Source organism: Littorina saxatilis, linkage group LG1 (assembly GCF_037325665.1).
Source record: "Littorina saxatilis isolate snail1 linkage group LG1, US_GU_Lsax_2.0, whole genome shotgun sequence".
In the NCBI taxonomy this organism is placed as follows: domain Eukaryota; kingdom Metazoa; phylum Mollusca; class Gastropoda; order Littorinimorpha; family Littorinidae; genus Littorina; species Littorina saxatilis.
Genome location: NC_090245.1, coordinates 52,059,224 through 52,079,150, shown reverse-complemented (window position 1 = coordinate 52,079,150; position 19,927 = coordinate 52,059,224). Strand labels below are relative to the sequence as shown.

The window sequence follows — 19,927 nt, the reverse complement described above, 5'->3', positions numbered from 1 at the left end:
GATTTTATGAGAAATAGTCTAATGCTATGGTTGCTGCTACTGTAGTAGCATGGGTGAAACCTAGGAAAATCAAATTGACTGAAAATTTTTTGAGGCAGGGGTCCAGGGGCTGCCCAGGCCCTGGCAGGGTACGGGGCAGGGCCACGTTAGGGCGTCCAGGGGGACAACGCCCCCCGGCCGAAAACGAATTTTTGCATTATACATTGTGATTTTGTGGCCTTTCCTGGCAAAAAAATACACTTTTTGTCACTATCATGCAGGTCAAAAAAATACCTTCAGATTCTAATGATATGGTAAAAAGGGTAAACAAAATCAAAACAATTCACAGAAGTAATCATTTTTCTTTTGTATCTTTTCACACTTGCATCTTCCAACACAACGACACAATTGATAACAATTAACATTGACAACAGCCAATTACTAAATGAAATAGAAACTGAACAACTGAACTGAAATAAAAGTTCGAATATTTAATTATAAGAAGCAAACATTGCCAGACAGGCATTGAAATAAATGATGAAACAGAATGTCACACATGCAAACAGCATGATGTAGCACTGCACAAAGTAGCAACTAAGCAGTAGCATCTCTTATAGTGCAAAGTTCTCAAGGAAAAGCACTTGAGTTTCAAGCACCAAACTTATCACACACAGTTTTAGTTTCATGAACTCCAACCAGTCCCATCGCCATTAATTTTGTTGGCTAGACCAGCATCAATAAGATCTGTCCATGCGTTTTCCGTCAAAACCGGTATATTTGTCGCAGAAATCGTGTCACCACTTCGTAATGCCTGCCAAAACGCGAGAACTTTTTTTTTATCGTGATGCAGAGCGAATCCGAAAGCGAAGAAACTTTACCGCATAGCAGTTCGAAAACGCGTTCCGCTTAAAAATTTTTAATTTAATAAAAATTGCGGATTGACGGAATTTCCGTCAGACTTATTTTCAGATTGACGGATTTCAGTCAATTGACGGGCTACTTTCACCCATGTAGTAGTGAAGTGTTTGAATGGTTCGAACTGCAATTTATTTGGACCAGGAAAAAAACATTTTGTTTCAAAGAAAATTGCCTTTGTCAGTGTCACATTATGTGATACGTGTATACACAACTGATGTCAGGTATTACAACCAAGAGATTCCTTTGACTGCTTCTGTTTAAAAGCTCCAGTGTTGTATTACCTGACATCAGTTGTGTATGTTTCACATAATGTGACAAAGACAATTTTTTTTTAAACTGCCAAAGTAACCTCTTATTTCATACTTCATTTTCAACTTCTCTGTCCATATCTCTTGTGCACACCTTGGCTCTATTTAGTCTTAACAACACTGAAAGGAAAGGTCTAGTCAACGCTACAAATGAAGACTTTACTCCATTTTTATTCATTTATTGCCTTTTCATCAGATCAGGTAATCAAACCATACGGTCATTTTCATTTAGAGAAAATAATTCTGAAAAAGCATAAAGCTTTCAAGACAAGCCAAAAGATGCTGACTAATTATTTACGTTCAGTCAATTAAAACACACACATTCAAACACACATACACACACAAAGGAAAAACAAGTTACTTTACAAGTCAGTTTTTCTTAGCTTTTGCAAGGCAATAAAAATACACGTGTATTGAAAATGTCAGTTCAATAAACACAGTTCGTTACACAACCATAACACAAACTGATTTTTAAGGGTGCTTCCCTCAACACTTCCAAAAATACACAACATCAGAAAGAAGAAGAAGAAGAAATAAAGAAAAGAGGGGAACTACAGCTACAAAGACAACGATTACAGTAACACAATGAAGGCATGTTTGAACGCATCTAAAGGAGCTTGAAAGACTTGGCACAATACATAATGTGCCACAGTTAAAGGAAGTAACAGGAATACAGAAAAGACAGAGCTTGAAGAAGGAACAAAGAACAACCTTTCTATTACACACTGACATACTATCAAAATACAAAGCAAATAATGTTGACAGCTGCTTTAGACTGAAACATGACTCGTAAATGTGGAACACATAGCACTGGCATGACCAGAATCTACAAGTGCAAGCACAGAAGGTAAACCGGACTGCTAACAAGGATATTAACCACCTGAGACTACAATTGTACACAACAATCTATGTACTTCATAAGTTCAGATTGTTCTTTTTCAATTGTGAGGAATGAAACCTTTTTCACCTTAGCACAAAAAAAGGAAGCTTCATCTGAAAATTGAAAATGAAATTCCCTATTCTCCCACACATCACTTGGCTAGTGTTATAAATGTTCTTTGTACAATCATGGTAACAACAAACCTGTGTGTGTGTGGTTTTTTTTTATTATCAACAAAGCAAAAGGTTCTTGTGCAAGACTGTACTTCCAGATGGTGAAGATGAGAGAACATAAGCAGAACCATATCAAATATGAACACAATAGTTCCTGCCTGAATTTTGTGAGAGTGTAATAATCAATGTATTAACACTTCATTGCACATGACTATTCACAACAGTATCAAAAGAAATAAAACTACGCACAAACACAGGATTGAATCAATGAAAAATAACATGTTATAATCCTCTTGTGTTGATAGACTTATAAAATCAAATGCTAATCCTCTTGTGTCTAAGAACTGTCCAAATCAACTCATTTCAGCTCCAGTTGAGTGAAACAGGCTTAAAATAATTCTGTAACCAACTTAAAGCACTCTTGACACTGAAGACCATGGGCACCCTCAAGCAACCCTATGACTATGTCAAACTATCTGAACAAATACTTGTTCAATTTTCTGCATAGAAGATGCCTTCCTTCCTTTATAAATGATTGTACACACCATCACAGATCTGTCCTGTCTTTTATGTAGGATAAGACTCTTGATGGGTATTTTTCTATTTGTACACCCACCAAAGACCAACAGCTTCCTGTGCAGAGCAAGATTTTTTGCTGAATTAATTTTCAGACTGACACAGGTGTCAGTTACAAAATTAATTCAGCAAGAAAATACCATCATGTATAGAAACTGGGAAAGCAACCAGCCTTAACGCATGTAAAACCTTGGACAGATCTTTGGTGGTTTACATGATCGCCTACACATGGGAAGGAAGACATCTCTAACAGAAGTGTCTTTTGCTCACGGAGAAGACATTACTACTGAAGACAGCAAAGACTGATACTTGCTTTAATTACAAATGGAGGCACAGTGATGGTAACATGACAATTCAAAGCCAAGAAAGACGAGGATCACACGAAACAGGGACAATTTCTCCATCCATACCAACATTCGCATACATCCAATGTGCCTCTCACACGCATCAGATACATTCTCTCTCTGTTGCGCCACAACTACTTTACATTCATCAGTGTTATGTACAGCATAGGCCATTGCAGCATTTCTCTGCCGTTATCTGTCTGAGAAAAGTCTGCTAAATCTTCCTCATTCATCAGTAGTTGAAAGTGCAGAAATAATGAAGTTCCAATGTGATGAAAATGATCCATTTGCACAGACTATAACATCAATCATCAATGTTGAATCAAAAGTTTCCATTCAAACAGCTGCTGCTCTTCAGAATTAACCATGGCCACAGATTCTTGGACTTCGGGGTGCCTGTTGATCATGACTGAAGCCGCTGGGGCAGTTTTCGTCGGAATAACAGGATGTGGGGTTCTGTAACAGAAAACACAGCAAAATTACATCAGGCCAACAGTAAAATAAGGCTTCAGTGTAACTGCAGTGCTAGTCAAAATAGCAGAAAAGTGTTAATACTGTTATGTTCCTGCAACATTAAATTTTAAAGTAAACTCGTAAAACTATTATACAGGTACCGTTGTATCCTGCCAGTGAATTTCTAGGACCTTTGCTGTACAAGACGACAGCCCTGACAGTCAACCAGATATTGTCCAGACCTGGGAACCCCTGTTTTGCACTTGGAGTATTTTAAAACAGAGTTGGTGTGTTTAGAATAAAAAAGTTTATTCCACAGAGCGTAATTTGAACATCCATGATTCAAACATCTCCAGCTCGTCTCGTCACTGCTTACGAGATTCAAAATGGCGCTAGTAACATGTTTATCACTAAAATGGGTTATTCGAGACTACGCGTCAAGTAACACTAACATGCCACGAGAGCTGCAAAACGGGTGTGTCAAAATACTGGATCGGCTTCGGGATGCGCTTGTAAAGAAAAGTTATCAGGAATATTATTCGTCGTCTTTTTTTTCCACCCACCGTACTGATCGTAGTTTAGACAATCAAGCATACAGAATTTGGCAAAATTGTATGGGTTCCCTGGTCCGATTGTCCCTTCAGCAACTGCAAGTTCTTGCCCAAGGCTATGTTAAGTATGTAGTATGTACAGCATAAATGCTACCACCATAACAATATCAATCAATCAATCAATCAATCAATCAATATGAAGCTTATATCGTGCGTATTCCGTGGGTACAGTTCTAAGCGCAGGGATTTATTTATTTTATTTGTATTTTTATGCAATTTATATCGCGCACATATCTCAACACACGAATTCAAGGCGCAGGGATTTATTTATGCCGTGTGAGGTGGAATTTTTTTACACAATACATCACGCATTCACATCGGCCAGCAGATCGCAGCCATTTCGGCGCATATCCTACTTTTCACGGCCTCTTATTCCAAGTCACACGGGTATTTTGGTGGACATTTTTATCTATGCCTATACAATTTTGCCAGGAAAGACCCTTTTGTCAATCGTGGGATCTTTAACGTGCACACCCCAATGTAGTGTACACGAAGGGACCTCGGTTTTTCGTCTCATCCGAAAGACTAGCACTTGAACCCACCACCCAGGTTAGGAAAGGGGGGAGAAAATTGCTAACGCCCTGACCCAGGGTCGAACTCGCAACCTCTCGCTTCCGAGCGCAAGTGCGTTACCACTCGGCCACCCAGTTACATAAACTTCTACAGCATTACACACAATATGTTGTAAAGTCTGCACCCACCTGGATCATGCTTCATGTAGTGCACCCATCCCTGGCTCTGCTGAACACCAATGCTCCGCCACTCAGTCTCAGACATCAAGTGTGATTTGGGCACCAGTTTAGCAATGTCCTTGGGGAGCTGCACATGCCTGCAATCAATTTATCAGAAAGATTTGAGGTAGTGATACATGTACAACCTGAAGTTAAAACTTAAATTGTTCTTGTCAACTAGATAACTGCGAAGATCAACATGACAGTTTTTTGAGAGAGAGAGAGAGAGAGAGAGAGAGAGAGAGAGAGAGAGAGGTAGTTTTCACAGAATCGCTCCACACATACACACACCCACAACCAGCCTTGTCTCGATTTTTAGTCTGACTATGAAAACATTTAGTCAAAATACATAAAAACGACAACAAAACTATAGCAATCCCACAAAATGCAAATGGAAGTGGAAGAGAAAACTTGTGTGTGTGCTTCTGCTTGTGTCACGACTCATGTGTGTCATCTTCTATCATTCGATCTTTTGTTGCTTATATATATGTCGCTTGAGCATTTGTCGTTTTAGCTTATGTCGGACACTTGACACTGGTTGTGGTAGAAATACTAGAATCTTGATGCGCCATTTGGCTCTCTGAGTCTGATGCCTAATGGGAATTCTTTGGGTTATTTTCAGATTTTGTTCGAATGGCGCATTATTCAATGGAACAATGATCACACCGTATAACGTGGTTGCACAAGGCAAATCTGTCCGAAGCGGTTGCACCCTTATTTTTCTGTCCGAAGGGAGACACGCAACATAAGTTTCTGCACAAAATCACCTGTAATTCCTCACAAATTTATGACATATCATCACAAAACTACTGTTTGTACTTTGGCTTAAGGTGTCATAGCATCATATCATCGATTTGTTTCATTGCTTCAATGACAAACCGACAAATTTTTGAATGTCTTCACAGATTCATGAAATATGACGCTCCTGCACCACTTTAAATCATATCATCTGACCCAGATGTCAAGAAATGACCATAGATCACATTACAATCGCGTGTAGCCTTTCTCATGTGCTTGAATTTCCCTAGTAACTGCGGAAAGTCAAAATTTTCACATAATGCGCTTGAAATGTGTAAATATTTGAAGGCCAACGTTCACAAACACATTGAAGCAATGAAACAAATCGATGATATGATGCTATGACACCTTAGGCCAAAGTACAAACAGTAGTTTTGTGATGATATGTCATTTGTGAGGAATTACAGGTGATTTTGTGCAGAAACTTACCGCTTCGGACAGATTTGCCTAGTGCAACCACGGTATAATGATGTCCCTGTCATTGTCAAGGACTGAGGGAGAAAGAGAAAGAGAGTATACTTGAACTTGAACTTGCGATGTTTAAGGCCTTAGGCCTGTTCATCGATCCTGTCGAATAGTACTCCAATAACACTTTTGTTGGTGGCATGCGCGGGCGGTTATTGGTAGCACGTTGGCGAGAATTTCTCTGGTCTGTCTGCCCAGAAATTGTCCAGCCTTCCTTTGAAACTGTTCACTGATGGTGCTGTCACAACTGTTTCTGGCAGACTGTTCCAGTGAGGAATCACCCTTTCTGCGAAGAAGCAGCTCCGAACGTTCAGCCTACAAAATGGTTTATACAACTTGAGGCTGTTTCCCCTAGTGTCTTTGGTTTCGGCCAGCTGGAAATTCGGGTTGCCTGTGTCGTAGATCCCATGCATATACTTGTAGAGGTCGATCATGTCACCTCGAAGACGCCTGTGTTCGAGACTCGGTAGTTTGAGTACAGCTAGTCGTTCTGGGTAAGTTTTCTCACTGAGAGCCGATATCAGTTTGGTAGCCCTTCTCTGTACGTCCTCTATTTCCTTGCACAGCAGTTTCTGCTGTGGTTGCCATACTGAATGCCCATATTCAAGGATTGGCCTGACAAGACTCTTGTAGAGTTGTACAAACACCTCCCTATCCAGATGCTCAAACGATCTCCTGATGATGCCTATGGTTTTGTTTGCCTTCGCAGTTGCTTGTGCAACATGTCCCTTGAAACTCAGGCGATTGTCTACAAGTACACCAAGGTCTTTCTCCGTTTCGCTTTCTTCTAGAGTGATGCTAACCTCCTCACCACTTTCGGATCTCCCTTTCATGTGATAGCTGGTCTCTGTGTGTTGTTTGCCTAGCTTAAGGACACTACACTTCTTTGGGTGGAACTTGAGGAGCCAGTTGTCAGACCACTCTTGTAGCTTGTCCAGATCTTCCTGCATGACAACAGGTCCTGAGGGCACGTCAGTACGTGTATATAGCTTGGTGTCGTCAGCAAACAGCTTCAAAGAGCTGGTGACTTGGCTAGGCAAGTCGTTTATGTACTGGGTGAAGAGCAGAGGGCCCAATACACTTCCCTGGGGGATTCCACTGGTGACTGGCGCTTTGTCTGAGTGTGTACCGTTCACAATCACTTGCTGATGCCTGTCCGCTAGAAAGTTGCGTATCCAGTTAAGGACGTTACCATGAATTCCATGCGCTTCAACCTTCGCGATCAGTCTTGCATGTGGAACAGTGTCGAATGCCTTCATGAAGTCCATGTAAACTATGTCAACACTGCCTCCTTCATCTAGAATCTTTGTCCAATCATCCAATGCCTCAAGAAGGTGGGTCACACATGACCTCCCTTGCACAAACCCATGCTGATTCTCACAGATGAGATTGTTTGACCTCAGGTGATCATTTACTGCCTCTCTGACAAGGGTTTCCATAGCTTTGCGTAAGATGCATGTCAAGCTGACCGGACGATAGTTACTAGGCTCTGTTCGACTACCTTTCTTGAAAATCGGTGTCACATAAGCTTGTCGCCAGTCTTCTGGAATCTCACTGTTCTCCAACGACAGTCTGAATAGTCTTGCAACCGGATATATGCTAAAGACTCAGCTGTTTTAGCCAAGACACATGGGTTGATACCATCCGGGCCTTGTGCCTTATCTGTCTTCAAACCAGAGAGCAGTTTCTTGACCTTTGCTACTGTGATCTCAAAGTTGTGGACTTCACTACCAAAGACATAGTGGGGGGGAGGTGGAATATTGTCTGTTGCTTCTTGGGTAAATACACTCTGAAAGAACTCATTCAGCACGTCCGCCTTTTCTTTGTCTGAAGAAGTTTTGTCGCCATTAGTTTTCTTAAGATCTGCCACTCCAGTCCGACATTTTGTTTTGGATTTCACGTAAGACCAGAAGGCTTTGGGGTTTTGCTTTGAGCTAGCCGCTATTTCTGTCTCTAGATTTTTGGCTGCCTTTCGGCATGCCCACCTTGCTTGGTTGTTAGCTCTCTTGTATGCAGCTTTCTTCATTTCTGCTTCTGCCTTTTCAATTTTGCTAGGTGTCTTGTCATCCCCCTCCTTTACTTTGGATTCCCTGAATAGTCTATGTTTCTTGCGCACAGCCTCAAGTGCCTTAGCATCCATCCATTTTTTTCTTTTCTTCCCCGATACTTTTCTATAGGCTATTCGTGACTTGGGGCTTACCACACACGCACACATTCACACTTTAATAGCAACAGACACTAAAATAAATAAACACACCATCATGTGCTTGAATTAGCATGGGGCAAGCTAGGAAAAGATAACTCTCGCTGCAAACCACGCCCACTCAAAAATCCGGTCGGCGATTTGGCTCCGGACCCCAGGGTCAGGTTACGGCAAAGTACGTCGTTTTGAGTGGTTGGTTGTGGTCGATACTGACCGGTACCACTAGCAGATACATAGGGCTAGAGGTGCATCGACATTTTTTTCGCCAGGTCGCGAGAATTCTATGAAATAAATAAAAGCGAACTTTTGTCATTTTTTTCTTTTTGCGATAGGGCGAGTGCACCACCGAAATTAGTTGATGAGAACGTAGTCGGGTGTTTCATCTTTCATTAGCAACTGAAAAAATAAGGGGAAAGTTCCGTAAAGGTTCCCATTTCAACGGAGGAAACGACCTACCCCCCTCTTCGACAAGTAGTTACGGAGAATGCCGAAGGCTTCCGAGCGAGAGTCACGTGACCCGAAGGTATAATTTTGGCGGTTGTCTGCTATTTTGTTGTTCCGACAATGTGGCACATCTGCGCTTTTCCGACGCTTCACACAACAATTCTGCGTATGGATACTTTTTTCAGAAAGATGAAAGTCTAAATCGCCGAAACTGTTCTTTGGTAAGTACGGAATCCAACAAAAGAAATGGCTGACGACGATTCGAATGCATTGGCGAAACCGAAAGTGAGAAGATGCCATCATCATCATGGCGGAAGACAGCGAGTCGGATACTGGATAGCGTGTTGAAATGATTAGGCTGATTCGTTCGCGCTGATATTTCTCAAACTGGCAAACGAAAGAAACTGTGCGGATGGAAGTTTAGTTTGAATTGAAAGTGAAGCATGTTGACCAGTTGTGGTGGTGGTGATGCGGGTGGTGGTGATGTTGATGGGATGGGGGGGGGGGGGGGGGGGGGGCGGGGGGGGGGGGGGGGAGAGGCAGTGTTGACTTTGACACGAACAGAGTACACAGTCAAATTGGGAAACAGGTAGATATTGGATCAAGTTACAACTGTTTCTGTCTGCCCTTCAAAGGATTTTTTTTGGTATGGTAATTTTATCACTTTGATATTTCATATCATTAAAATTACCCATTGTGTTGTATAGTAATTATGACAAATACAAATTACAACAGTCAATTTCTTCTGTTTGGTCATAACTATATATGCATGAGTTTAAAGAAGAAAAAAGTAAGAAAAACCACTGGCTGGTAACACAACAGAAAGCCCACAACACTGTGTCTTGCAAAAGTGTGTGTGTTTGTGTGTGTGTGTATGTGTGTGGGGGGGGGGGGGGGGGGGTGGGTGTACGGCAGCAGCAGCTTGAGTGCATGAGGTAAGTAGTAAAAGGGATAAAAACCAACACAAATACAAAGACAGTATTGTAGTTGAAAAGGTAGTGAGTGGACACAACAAAAAATAACTGATCATTTTATAAATATATTTACATGTTATATCAAAATCAATATTTTAATTTTATCATGAATGGACCAGTCATTTTGGTCATGCAGCTTTTATTTCAGTTCAGCATGTTCATAATTATGCAGCAGTAGGGAGGTTGACATTGTTAGAAATTACCTTCGAGACAGTTTTTTTGTTTACCTAAGAATTTTTGGAACAAAGAAATGCATCAGACTCAGTATGTGCCTAATTTATTGGAAGATTAACCAGATCTTATTTTTCCATGTTTGGAAGATAATCCTGATTCAGATGTGGAACGACCATCAACAAATAAGAAAAAAATTAGCAGCAATGTCTGGACATAAGAGCCAGAAACAATAACTTTTGAAGGTTCACTCAGTACATCAAAATTCAGAATTTCAGGCAGATAAAAAGGTCCTGTTACACTTTTCTGTGTGACTTCCTACCCCGCAACCTGTTCTGTTGTATAGTATTTATGACAAGAAAGCCCTTTAAACCAATTACAACAGGTTTTAGCTGAAATTGTGTGCAGGACAGGTTGTAAAGGGTGCCGGTCACTTTTTCAGCAGAATTTTTCAGCAGCCCTAAAATCGCAATTTTTAAAAAAATCATAAAAAAATCAAATATGTACCGATCTTCAAAATTTAAACTGCTTTACAATTCTGATGGCTTGGAGAATGTAGTTACATATAAAAAGTTCCAAAAAAATCCAAAGAAAAATATGGTTGCCCCATGCTACTTGAATGCGAACATTTCTCATTTTCGTGTGAGTTTAGAGGGAGCGGTCAGCGACCATAAACTCTATTTAAACGAGACAGATATGCAGCAAAAGGAGGGGGGGGGAGGAGGTGTCAGTAGAGGTAATGCAGGAGGAAGTGATAGCAGAGTCCCGTGGGAACGAATGCGGGGAATGAAGAGGGTTGGAGGGCAGGGGGGAGGTGATGAGTGAAGGAGAGCAGTCTGGAATGAAACAATGGTAACAGATAAGGGAGTCCGAGAGAGAGCGAGAGAGAGCGAGGACCGAAGTCATTAGTAGCAGCGCAGCGGCCAGCAAGCAAGTTCAGCGATTTTCAGTTCTGCAAACTATGGAGTTCAATTTTTCTTCTTGGGCAAAAAATCTGCCCCAACCTGTAATTGAGGTTCTGGAAAAAGAGGAGTTCACAAGCCTCAGTGCCTTGAAATATGCAGGAGAAAAGGACCTGGAAAGCCTTAAGTTAAAACGAGGCCACATAGTGGAATTAAAAGCGGCAGTGGCAGACCTGCAACAGAAGTACGGGGGAGGGCCGTTGCGTGCTGCCGACCAAGTGGCACCGCTCCAGGGTCTTCTTGGCAACATGGCCATACAGTCTGCTTCACCAGGTGAGACTTATTTACGAATTGTTGACTTCGTACCGGCTTCTATGGCGGTGGAGGAAGAGGTGACACTCGGGGGAGGTGTCACGCTCAAGCTGGCCAACAAATCAAAGTTGGAGAAAGTATCCCCCTGCCACTGGATCGTGGCAAATGCTAAAATAATGGCAAAACTCATGAACACCGCCGTGGACTTCGACCACGAAGCTTACCTCTGTTATACAGAGATGGTGGGCGAGCTCGGCGCAAGATTTTCCTGGCAGTCGGTGCTCCTTTACGATGACGAGTACAGGAAGCGCCAGTCTACCAGCGGGTTTGCTTGGGGAACCCCCAACCCCCACCTGTCCACAGTGATTCTCCGTGAGCGTGCCCAACAAGTTCCTGGCAACAAAAGCGGCAAGGCCATGACGGGAAGCGGCGGTATTCGACGACCTGTGGGACCCAGTGGGAAGGAGGTGTGCCTGCAGTACACAAACAAAGGCACATGCCTCTACGGGTCCCGCTGCAGGTTCGAACACGTGTGTGACACGTGTGGAAAGGAGCACCCCGGCAAAGACCACCAGGCGACAGCAAACACCAGTGCCTAGGATACAGCGCAGCGAACTGACAACACAACGGTAGGCCCCACCTATTCCAGCCCGTTCCCTCAATTAGATCCTCATGACTGTGCATTTTTGGGAAATCTGACTCTGAATCTAACATGACTCTGTTACATTTTCTGACAATCAGTGCTGATTTCCTGCTGCTTGGGCCAGACATACGCGATCTGATGTTTATTCCCGAACGGTCATCCATCTCCTCACTAGCTCGACAGACTAAACATCTGAGGTAGCCTTGTTCGACGAGGAACAACGGCATAACATAGCCTGGAGTGGAAAAGACCGATACGATAAATCTCTGGACAGAAAAGGAGAAAGCACGTTCAAACTCGTTGTACAACTACAAGGTGACAAGTAATTTAAAAGACATCAAAATGCATACCTGTACTCATAATCGTCGTCAGTGTATTTATCTGAGTAGTAGATACTCTTCGACATCTTTAAAAGCTGTTAATTTCTGGTGAAATTCTCACTCAAAACGAAACTGACTTGATCCTTTCGGAGATCGAGTTGCAATATGTTTCAAAGTAAGTAGGACTAACTTGATTGGTCAGCGTAACACATTCACTGTTTTGATTGGTGGTTGGTGAAATTGAAAGTTATATCACACCAATTTGTTCAAATTGTCCCCCAAAATAAGATTGGAAATAAAGAATTAATTTCAGATTTTTAGGTTTACTTAAAAAACAAAAATACTTTTGTTGCATGAACTTTTTTTGACCTGAGATCAAAGAACGGTAACCCCTTTTGTCACTTCCGCTCAGCTGCTTACTTCCTGATTTTGGCATGGATTACTCGGTGGAGTGAGACTTTGTAAACACAAACCTTCAACGGCTGTTTTTCTCGCCAGATCATGATCTGATATCGAACAGGTAACTAGACACATCTTGTGACTTCTCTAGTGTATTTTCGATACATTGGATTTAACTTTAAGATAAGTTTTACTCAATCGATTTCTTTGAAGTTGTCACTGTCAGTGTCACGACATTCTAAAGATAGCACATACTCTAGTCATAGTCATACTCATAGTCACGACTTCAAGCCGCACGCATTCCTTTTCTGAGAAAGTAAGCATGATGATACACAGTTCTGGTTTTGAAAAAAACCCACCCACCCACCATTTGCACCTTTTGAGTAAACGACACGAGTTTTGTGTGAATCTTGCACTTGTAATTGAAGAACGGTCCTTGACTCATGTCATACAGGTACACATCAAGTGTCATCAAATTTGTATGAAATTAAGTCTGACCCCCCCCCCCCCCCCCCACCCCCCTCCCATTAAAACAAAAACACTCAGTTCATGATTTGGAAGAAAAACAACACACAAACTGCAATACCGAAAACAATAGGCTATAGCAAACAAAAACCATTCGAACAACAGCAACAATAAAATAAAATATATACTCCCATTAATTGCAGAAAGCACTAATCAGCCAGGTTGTTGATGTACAGAGTGGCTCAGGAACCAACAAATTAATCGTTTAAAGAGGCCCCAGGATCGTGGTCTGTCAATCACAAATACTTGAAGTAGCTATAGGTCCTTCCTTATTGCTGGTCACAGAGGAGGGGTAGCTTAATTTTAACCACATTTTCTTTAAATTTGTTTACAATTTCACACTAGATGAGTAACGCTTGACTTCAATAGCATCCAAGTTACAGTGTAAGCACTGCACTAAAAAAAAAGAATGTTTCATTTAGATTTTTATGTAAATTTAATTAAGTACATGTACACAAGTGTGTCACGCAAATATGTCGACCAAAAACGGGAATGGCGAAGCTGCTTTATACCAGAAGTTAATCTTCAACTAAAACTGGTTTATTTGCAGCAGAGTTCAATTTCAAATATTCAACAGCACCAAACAACATTTTAAAATGTTTTGAGGCAAACATTGCTATTTTGCTAAGAAAGCAATTACCGGAACTGACCATAACGGATATATATAAATAACCAAATTTGGGTAAGATTAAACAAGTTACACTGTTAAACTTAAAGATGTTTTATTTTTTAACCTCTGATTCGCCATATCTGTGACCAGCAGAAAAGAAGAGTCCCAGCTCTAAAAATAAACTTAATATAAATGTTATAAACCTTCTTTGTTTCCACCTGATGAGACAGAACCTCTGTGGTGTACTGGTTAGTGCTGCTGGCCTTGGGTTGGTTGGATGGTTCCAGATTTGATCCCGCAGTCGCCAACCGTTTTTTTGTCTTTTTTATTTTGCTTGTCCTGCTGGACAGGTGTTTGCACCAGGAATGGATCAACTGATTTTGAATTCTCATCAAATTTTTATCCTTTACTCGCTTTAGAAATTAGTGGAGGTTGATTGTGTATGTCTGGTGATTTGATGGTTAAGGTTACTGTTGCAATATTGATTGTCATGCAGTGTCTCAGAAACATATGAGAATAAATGTTCGTTCTCAGTCCAGAGTGCTTGTAATTGCTTTTGCAGTGAAAAGTTGTTCTTTTAGTGTTATTGTCATGCAAATTTTGGTGTCACGTTTCTTTAAAACTGTCTCTAGAAGTAACTCAATCACTGACACTGTGTTGTCGATATTAGTATTACTATTAATGCGCTTTCATTGAAAGATTATAGTCTGGTTTTCTCGTTTTCCAACATTTATTGATTTAGGTATGAAAGGGCACACTGCTGTCAATCTTGACGTTTACATGTCCTTGCATTTTCCCCTCTTTCAGTTCCGTATAAGTAGGTCTTTGTACAAAAGGTTCATTGCTGTACTGTGTACATCACATCTAACCAAAGGGGACATGTACAGCAGCTGACAGATACTTTTTTTTTTTTAAAGCTTGCTATGTATACATGTGTGTGTGCACTTTGTGGAGGCTACCATGACAGTTGCAGCCTTACAGTGCTTTTCCTCTTTGCTTCACACCTCATGCTGTGTTGCCACTGAAAGTATGCTGCCTATGTCATCTTTACATTTAGTCACTGTGTTTCTGATGTCGGTTGGAATGTTTTTTTACAAACACTTTGTATTTGAGAGAATGTCATTACTTCAGCTAGTTCTGCACTGTTGAAATGTTCTGTGTTTGATGAGGTTCATGCGCAAATTAATACAGGATATTACCATTGTTATGTATGACTATGAGACATCTGCATTAGCTATTTTTTATAACTTGAAGTTTGGCGTGTTAGTCTGTTACTCCCTGAGGAATATTCAACAAAAATTAATGACTACAGAAACGTTTACTGTAATTAATTTAATTAACTTTTGACAAGAAATTTTACCTGCTGTGTTTGTTTCGGTGGAAGTTTTAAACATTTTACAGGTTGAGTTTGTTGCGTCGTTGTTAGAAAAGAGCACCCATAAGTGATCCTACAAGGAGAGAACTTGAGCATTGAAGGCTGATGTCTTACTTTGGAAATGTGTATTAATTAGTATTAATAAAAGACTGCTTAAAACTACCTGGGAATGCACAACAGATAGACACAAAGTGTAATGTTGTCTTTTTTTATGTAAAACTGGAGATGAAATTGAAACCGACACAGAGGAAATTGTGCATGATCCGACTTTTAAAACTAAATCTGGAAAAGTGAATGTGATCCGGGCTTCAAACTGCTCATTCAACAATGTCATCAGAAGAGAAAATCCAGGATTTGGCAGCTGCAATAGAGGAGGGGCAGATCACAAAATTGATTGCTGCCATACAATCAGGTGCAGGTGTCAAAGCAAATGTTAACGTGGCCCAGCTTCGGAAGCTCCTGGAACACAAGATTCAATTTGTTAATCCTGTACCTAACGACGCTCATAAACAAGAAAAACTTTTTGACGTAAATAGCACGGACATGTTGATACAGAAGGAAAAGGATGAATCAAAGGAAAAAACAAAATCAGCACAAGGAGTCAACAAAGAACTTGAAATTCCTTTAAAGTCAGTTGAAACGGGTGAGCAGTGTGCGTCAGAAGTTGGTGCTTCTGTGGATCCTACATCTTACAGGAAAAGTAGAGAAAAGTCATTGTCAGCCACTAACCATAATAGTCATGCTGCAAAAACATTGCGGTCAAGTGAACCTGTCCAAAAACCAAAAGTGCCCAGAAGAAAAAATTCACCTCTGGTGTCAAAAACTGCTGAACATTCTGTGACTGAGGGAAAGTCTGTCAAAACAGGTTCTATTCCATCAAGTGTCCCTAAAAGGGAAGAACACATTATTTACAACAAAGCAAATCAGCTGCAGGAACTGGAATCAAAAAGGTTAGTTTTTGTTAAAGAAGAGTGAAGGCAAGGGAACAGTCAACATTTAGGATTTTGCAGCGGCGGTTGTTTTTGTTAGTATGATAATCATTAATTGATATGGTTTTATTTATCAGTCATAAGGCCTAAAAAAAAAAATAGGTGTGGTTACGGTAACCCGACCTACCCTATTTTTAGGGGCCGACCCTATAACTTTTTTTTACATTTGTCAAAAAAAAACCGAGTGCAGAAAACGCAATGAAAGCGAAAGCGCTCGAGTCGCACACTTATTTCCCTGTCAAGTAGGTTTAATTTGTACACATTAGAAAAAAAAGTTTAAAAAAAAAAGTGATTGCCTACCTTCCTACCCTATTTTTTTTGTGGCTATGTTACCTTAACCACACCTATTTTTTTGTTTTGGCCTAATCAAACTCTCTACAATTCAGCTGCAGGAACTGGAATCAAAAAGGTTAGCTTTTTTTTAGTAAAGAATGAAGGCAAGGGAACACAAAATTTAGGATTTTGCAGCGGCGGTTGTTTTTGTTAGTATGATAATTGATATGGTTTTACTTATCACTATCAGTCATAATCAAACTCTCTTACAACCTCTACACACTTACAGGCCAGTTTAAATTACAAAGAGGTCATTAGGATTTCTTGGAAAGGAGTCAATTTAATTTTCAAGGCGATGTCTCACCATACACGTTTGCATGATTAGATAAGCAGTTATCATATCCGGTGATAAGTACCTGCAGGTTTTTCTGTGTGTCTCATTCTCATGAAGTGTAATCAATACACAACTGGTTAAACAAGACTAACCTAGCTGCTTAAATTGTGAATGTACACACGTCTACCAGCTTAAGAAGACCGTCAACGAACTAACTAAGGCCCAAAAAAAAAAGGTCTGTTTACGGTAACATAGGCCAAAAAAATAGGGTCGGTAGGTCGGGATTTTTTTTTTTTCCCAAATGCCAAAAAAAAGTCTAGGGTCGCGCGAAAAAACTAGGGTCGGTCGGGTTTTCTTCTCAACTCAGTTTGGTATCATCAGCTGATTGCCACAAGATTTTTCAGAACTCTCAGTCATAACTCGTCAACATGTATCGCAAGAAAAAGACGAGGGGAGAGATGACAATTTATGAGGACAGTAACATGTGTGTGCCTACTTTTCATGACAGAATGGCAGGGGTAATGGACCGGTTCAAGAAAAAGAAGGCAGGGCAGGCACCGGAGTGGTCGCGAAACGGCAGCTTCCTCAACAAACCTGAAGTAGGGTGGATACACCCGGATCAGCAGCTTAACCCTGATGCTGGCATTTGTTATGGTGTGCGGGTGAGTACATGTGTACTAGCCTTGTCTCTTTTGCAGACCTTTTCCTTATGAAGAAGGGATAACATTAACAAATGCATTGTTCACAGGTCTCCTGTCACTAGTTCAAGTTTAACCTTCTGAAGGCTTTCAGCTTTTACGACCTTCAAAAATCTTAGAGAGGTAAATTAACAGAGGTTCTGAAGCAGAACAGAATAACATTCTGAGAAAGGAGGGTCTTAAGAAAAGGGTGAAAGTATTAAAAGGGGGGTTTCACTGTACAGTTTATAGTGTTATGTATGGGGCACATCAGCAGCATACAATTCTTGCATTCTGTGGAAAAGTTCCTGAAATGTTCATTTATTTAGCTTTTCCTTCAATTCTGAACTGAAGGACTCCGTTTTGTTGAAGTTGAACATGTGTGTCTCTCACTCTCTGTGTCCATGTGGCTGATATTATATATAATAAGTGCACAATGTTTAGTGTGTTTCTCAAACTGTCTTTCTATGGTTTATAAGTAACCAATGTTATGCATTGCCCTGTGCAGTACATTGGAAACATAGAAGTGAAGGAGTCCATGAAGAGTTTGGATTTTGACACAAGGACTCAAGTGGCAAGGTAAATCACCACTAAGTGTACTTAACTGTACTCACCTACATTATATGCAATCTTGAACAATCTTACTTCCTGGTTTTATGTGAGTGGTGTACTGCTGTCAGACACTCTGTATGTGTCATTGTGTGCATACAGCAGTACCCGTGATGCGTGGACCCTCCCCTGAGAGGACACCTCCCTTAAAAGGACACCTTCTCTTGTCCCTTTTTATATTATCTCTACCAAAGTATACCTGTCATGAAAGGACACCTGCAATGTAGGGACACTTTTGGCTGGTCCCAAGGGTGTCCTTTCATCACAGGTACCACTGTACCTATCCATATCTTTTATCAATGGTATTATTAAGCATCTGCTGTGTGTGTATCTGTCTGTCTGTCTGCTTATCTGTCTCAGTATCTGTGTCTCTGTGTTCAAATGCAAGTACTGCAGTTTGTTCATCTATTGAAATGCACACATTATGCAAGGAAAGAAACAGCCTAACTGTAGAGTGACACAACAAAAGGTGTAACCCTAGAGGATGCACTCATGTTCATTTTCATTCATCACCTTTTGTTAAGATGGATGTTAACAGGTAGTAATTAACTGTCACACCCTTCCAAGTAATGATGACTAGGCGAGGAGTCAGCTAGCATTTTAACATTCTTGACTGAGATGGTTTTGAGAAGACAAAGATCTATTGTGATTAATTAACAACTATACAAGTTTGAAAATATTAGACAAATGGGAAACTCGCACACTGAGAGACAGACAGATAGACACACACACGGACCTACACACACACGGACCTACACACACACGCATGCACGCATGTACACATGCACACACACACACACACACACACACACACACACACACACACACACACACACACACACACAGAAAAGCCCCCACCCTGTCAATGCATGGTAACAGGGTAGAACCACATTAGCTGTACCTTATGATTTGAAATATGTAGGCTTCACAAGTGCATTGTTCTTAAAAGCAACAATATGTGTGTGAGTATCACTACCTTTTATTAAATATTTACTTTTATTAGTAGTAAGAGTGACTAGAGAAGCATGTGGTAGCCACTGTGGATACAGTGGAACCCCCCTTGTAAGACCTTAACAAATCTGATAAAATCAGCTCTGTAAAAGGAGGGAGTGTTAAAATGGGGGTAAATGTACAGAGGTTATGAAGAGAAAGTCTGAGAAAACAAGGTCTTAAAAAGGAGGAAGTCTTAAATTGGGGGTAAATGTACAGAGGTTATGAACAGAAAGTCTGAGAAAACAAGGTCTTAACAAGAGGCGAAGCCTTCAAGGTTCCCGTAAAAAATCGACAAACAGTAACACAAACTAAATCACTCCGTCACACATACACACACACAGTAAGCATAGACACGGTGCAAGAGTGGGGGATGCTAGATCTAGATCTGTCTGTCTGTAGCCTACTTACGAGTTACGGGGACACGACTGCCACTGAGATCGACACTGCCCTTTCGACAGCGCTTCCTCGCGCAGACACTGAAAACACGCTGCGCAGATCAACCTGTAGGAAATCTCCTTTGGTATCTTCTTTATCTTTTTTTTCTGGAGCCGCTACGAAACCGAACAATGTGAAATCGTCTTCCCCGAATCGGCGAATGCAGCTCGGTTAGAACTGAGAAGTGAATCTATACCACAATCCTTCACGCGATCTGACCTAACCTTGACCCCTGACCTGGTCTACATACCACACACAACACAAATCAGTCACCTGTTTTTATCCCCCCAAAACCCACCACCACCCGTTTTCTTTGGATACACACTTTATCTACATACGTGCCGACGAAATGTTGATCATTCCTTCAATACTTTGAAACTGTTGCTTGGATAATAACCCGGTAAAATTAGTATTTAGGTGTTCAGTCAAATGTTAAAGTTTCTATCACACACGCACACACGCACGCACGCACAGACAGACAAAAGTTAGCATCGCATAGGCTA

General features: G+C 40.9%; 2 protein-coding genes across 3 annotated transcripts in view; one reads left to right on the top strand and one right to left on the bottom strand.

Annotated features, from left to right (window-relative positions):
• Positions 1 to 1,562: 1,562 nt before the first annotated feature.
• LOC138973564 (cyclin-dependent kinases regulatory subunit-like) lies at positions 1,563 to 12,399 on the bottom strand. The gene is made up of 3 exons (XM_070346283.1): positions 12,236 to 12,399; positions 4,944 to 5,071; positions 1,563 to 3,634 (listed from the first exon to the last, which is right to left on the bottom strand). Exons 1-3 carry the CDS (start codon positions 12,289 to 12,291, stop codon positions 3,582 to 3,584), a joined length of 237 nt encoding a protein of 78 aa, XP_070202384.1. The 5' UTR covers positions 12,292 to 12,399; the 3' UTR covers positions 1,563 to 3,581.
• A 204-nt stretch (positions 12,400 to 12,603) lies between these two features.
• LOC138973525 (SHC-transforming protein 1-like) overlaps positions 12,604 to 19,927 on the top strand; it is a 103,916-nt gene continuing 96,592 nt past the window's right edge. For both annotated transcript variants that reach the window (XR_011458054.1, XM_070346243.1), the window contains exons 1-3: positions 12,604 to 12,725; positions 17,219 to 17,372; positions 17,896 to 17,966. Coding sequence is in view for 1 of the 2 variants with exons in the window: in XM_070346243.1 (XP_070202344.1) it covers positions 17,220 to 17,372; positions 17,896 to 17,966 (224 nt within the window). In the remaining variant the exon portion in view is untranslated. The remainder of the gene's footprint in view (positions 12,726 to 17,218; positions 17,373 to 17,895; positions 17,967 to 19,927) is intronic.